At 35.7% G+C, this 2,361-nt stretch overlaps 1 protein-coding gene across 1 annotated transcript; it reads left to right on the forward strand.

Annotated features, from left to right (window-relative positions):
• The first annotated feature begins 323 nt into the window (after positions 1–323).
• On the forward strand, positions 324–1,757 carry LOC111991045 (chitinase-like protein 1). The gene is made up of 2 exons (XM_024022818.2): positions 324–508; positions 1,012–1,757. Exons 1-2 carry the CDS (start codon positions 408–410, stop codon positions 1,427–1,429), a joined length of 519 nt encoding a protein of 172 aa, XP_023878586.2. The 5' UTR covers positions 324–407; the 3' UTR covers positions 1,430–1,757.
• Positions 1,758–2,361: the final 604 nt, after the last annotated feature.

A 2,361-nucleotide genomic window follows, 5' to 3' on the forward strand; every position in this document is an offset into this window, starting at 1 on the left:
GAGGATAAGGCTTGTTGTTGTGAGGGTATTCGATTATCTGGGTGTTTAATTTGATATTTTGAGATAGTGTGTGTGTTTTCGTATCTTTCTTATTTTGATGAACTTTTGAATTTACTTAATATATAGAAATTTTAGAGAGTGGGTTTTGGGGGGATTCTTTTACCAGTGTGTTTAATAAGATTGAGTGTGTCTTTTGGGTGGATTGGATGAAATGGTGATTACCTGGTCGTGTGTGTGTGTTTGCAGTGATTGGAGGAAATGGTATTTACTACTTTAGTTATTGAAGACTTTTTGTTTGTTCACATAATTGTTGATGCTAAATGGTGATTATAATTGGGTTCTAACCAGGTGGTTATGGAGTGGCAACTGGAGGACCGTTAGCTTGGGGGCTTTGCTTCAATAGAGAAATGAGTCCCAGCCAGTCATACTGTGACGACTTCTACAAATACACCTACCCTTGTGCTCCTGGAGCTGAATACTATGGCCGTGGTGCCTTGCCTATCTACTGGTCTGTATATATTTCAGAACCAACTGTTTCTTTTCTTTTTCGCAATTTCATGGTGTTACCTTTGTTTTGTTACCAAATCTATCTATCTTCAACAAATCTACTGGTCTGATCTCATTATTTCTGTTAGTTTTTCCATTTGATTTGTTTGTAGTCTCTTCATTGCTGTGAGTTTACAATCGCAAACACATTGCACTTTTGATATCAATAAAACTTCTGTTACCTATCAAAAAAAAGAAGAAATGCCAAATATGAAATATAATTTGATGACAATGATGATATACTACTTGTACATAAGTTCCAAGATGGTCATCATAATAAGCATCTTCACTAGATAACTGACCCATACACTTAGAATCATTTTATAAATCAAAGATGATGCACCATGTCACTAGTAGTTCTTAACTTGTTTATTTGCCCCCGTCTGTATTATTAAACTTCTTGCAAACTTGATTCTTAGATTCTTTTTTTTTTGGTGGTGTTTTTATCTGTGTTGTTATCTGTAGGAACTACAACTATGGTGCAGCTGGCAATGGTATTAAAGCAGACCTGTTGAACCATCCAGAATACGTCGAGCAGAATGCTACCATCGCTTTCCAGGCTGCAATTTGGAGGTGGATGACCCCAATCAAGAAGTCACAGCCTTCAGCCCATGATGCCTTTGTTGGCAACTGGAAGCCTACCAAGAATGACACTCTATCTAAGCGTGTTCCTGGTTTTGGTGCCACAATGAACATCCTTTATGGGGAACGTACTTGTGGCCAAGGTGATATTGATCCTATGAACACCATCATTTCCCATTACCTATATTACCTTGACCTTCTCGGTGTTGGCCGAGAGCAGGCAGGGCCCAGTGAAGTGCTCTCTTGTGCAGAGCAGGTTGCATTTAACCCTGTCACCACTGCCAACACCGCAACTTCTTGAGCTCTACATGATGATTACTAGGTAGCCTATTTTATTGTTGGATTGATCCTCTCCAAGAGGAAAGTGTTAATAAGAGTTGGCAATGATGATATTATACTCAGGCCACAATTATAATGTGTGGAGTTATTTGTCGGTGCCCTTCGTTATTGCTGTAATGCGTAGATTTTGAGGTCCATTTATTTCTACCTGCTATGATGTTGTGCAATATATGTTCACTACGAACCATCTTCTTGTTATCTATGTTTCAAATACAAATTTGTAAAGTTAAAAAATTACAATGCGTCTTATTTATAAATTCCGGTCTCAATCAACTGGTTTCTATGGTAAATTTCTCTCTCCTTTCTTCTTCTTTTCTTTTTCTTCTTTTCCATGTGCCATGACTTCTGGCTTACCAGTATTGTGCTGAGAAACTCCAACCTCGTACTTGCATTCAATTAAGGTGTTAATATATAATTATTGACTTCCCAGCAACTGAGCTAATTATGTTTCAAGAACTGTGTTTTTGTTGTCTAATGAGCTTTCCCCTTGCACCAGATATTAGAAGGAAGAAAAAGAAAAAAGAAAAAGAAAAAGAAAAAGAAGAGGATTAAGATCTTTACAACTCCATAGAATTTTTATAATCGTATCCATTCATATAATTATATTTTAGTGTAAAATACGCTGCTGGTTTATAAACTTTAGCCCATTAGCAATTTTAGTCCTTAAAATTAAAAGTGATTACATTTAGTTCATAACAATTTAGAGTGATCGTTTTGAGTCCTTAAAAAAGATAAAGTGATATTTTCAGTAAGTAAAGTGATATTTTAATAACTACCACATTGAAAATAATCATATTTAGTACCTAAGCTTCTCAAAAAAAATATTTAGTACCTAATATGTGTAGCAGAGTGATAACATGTTAGTTTTAAATTTGACCACACTATTATTTTAAG

Source organism: Quercus suber, unplaced genomic scaffold (genome assembly GCF_002906115.3).
Source record: "Quercus suber isolate HL8 unplaced genomic scaffold, Cork oak 2.0 scaffold_394, whole genome shotgun sequence".
Taxonomy (NCBI): domain Eukaryota; kingdom Viridiplantae; phylum Streptophyta; class Magnoliopsida; order Fagales; family Fagaceae; genus Quercus; species Quercus suber.

Bases quoted from the DNA above. Each gene is read 5' to 3' on its own strand.
- LOC111991045 (XM_024022818.2), top strand. From the start codon at position 408: ATGAGTCCCAGCCAGTCATACTGTGACGACTTCTACAAATACACCTAC. The intron at 509-1,011 runs GTCTGTATATAT...TGTTATCTGTAG, and splicing joins GGTGCCTTGCCTATCTACTG to GAACTACAACTATGGTGCAG.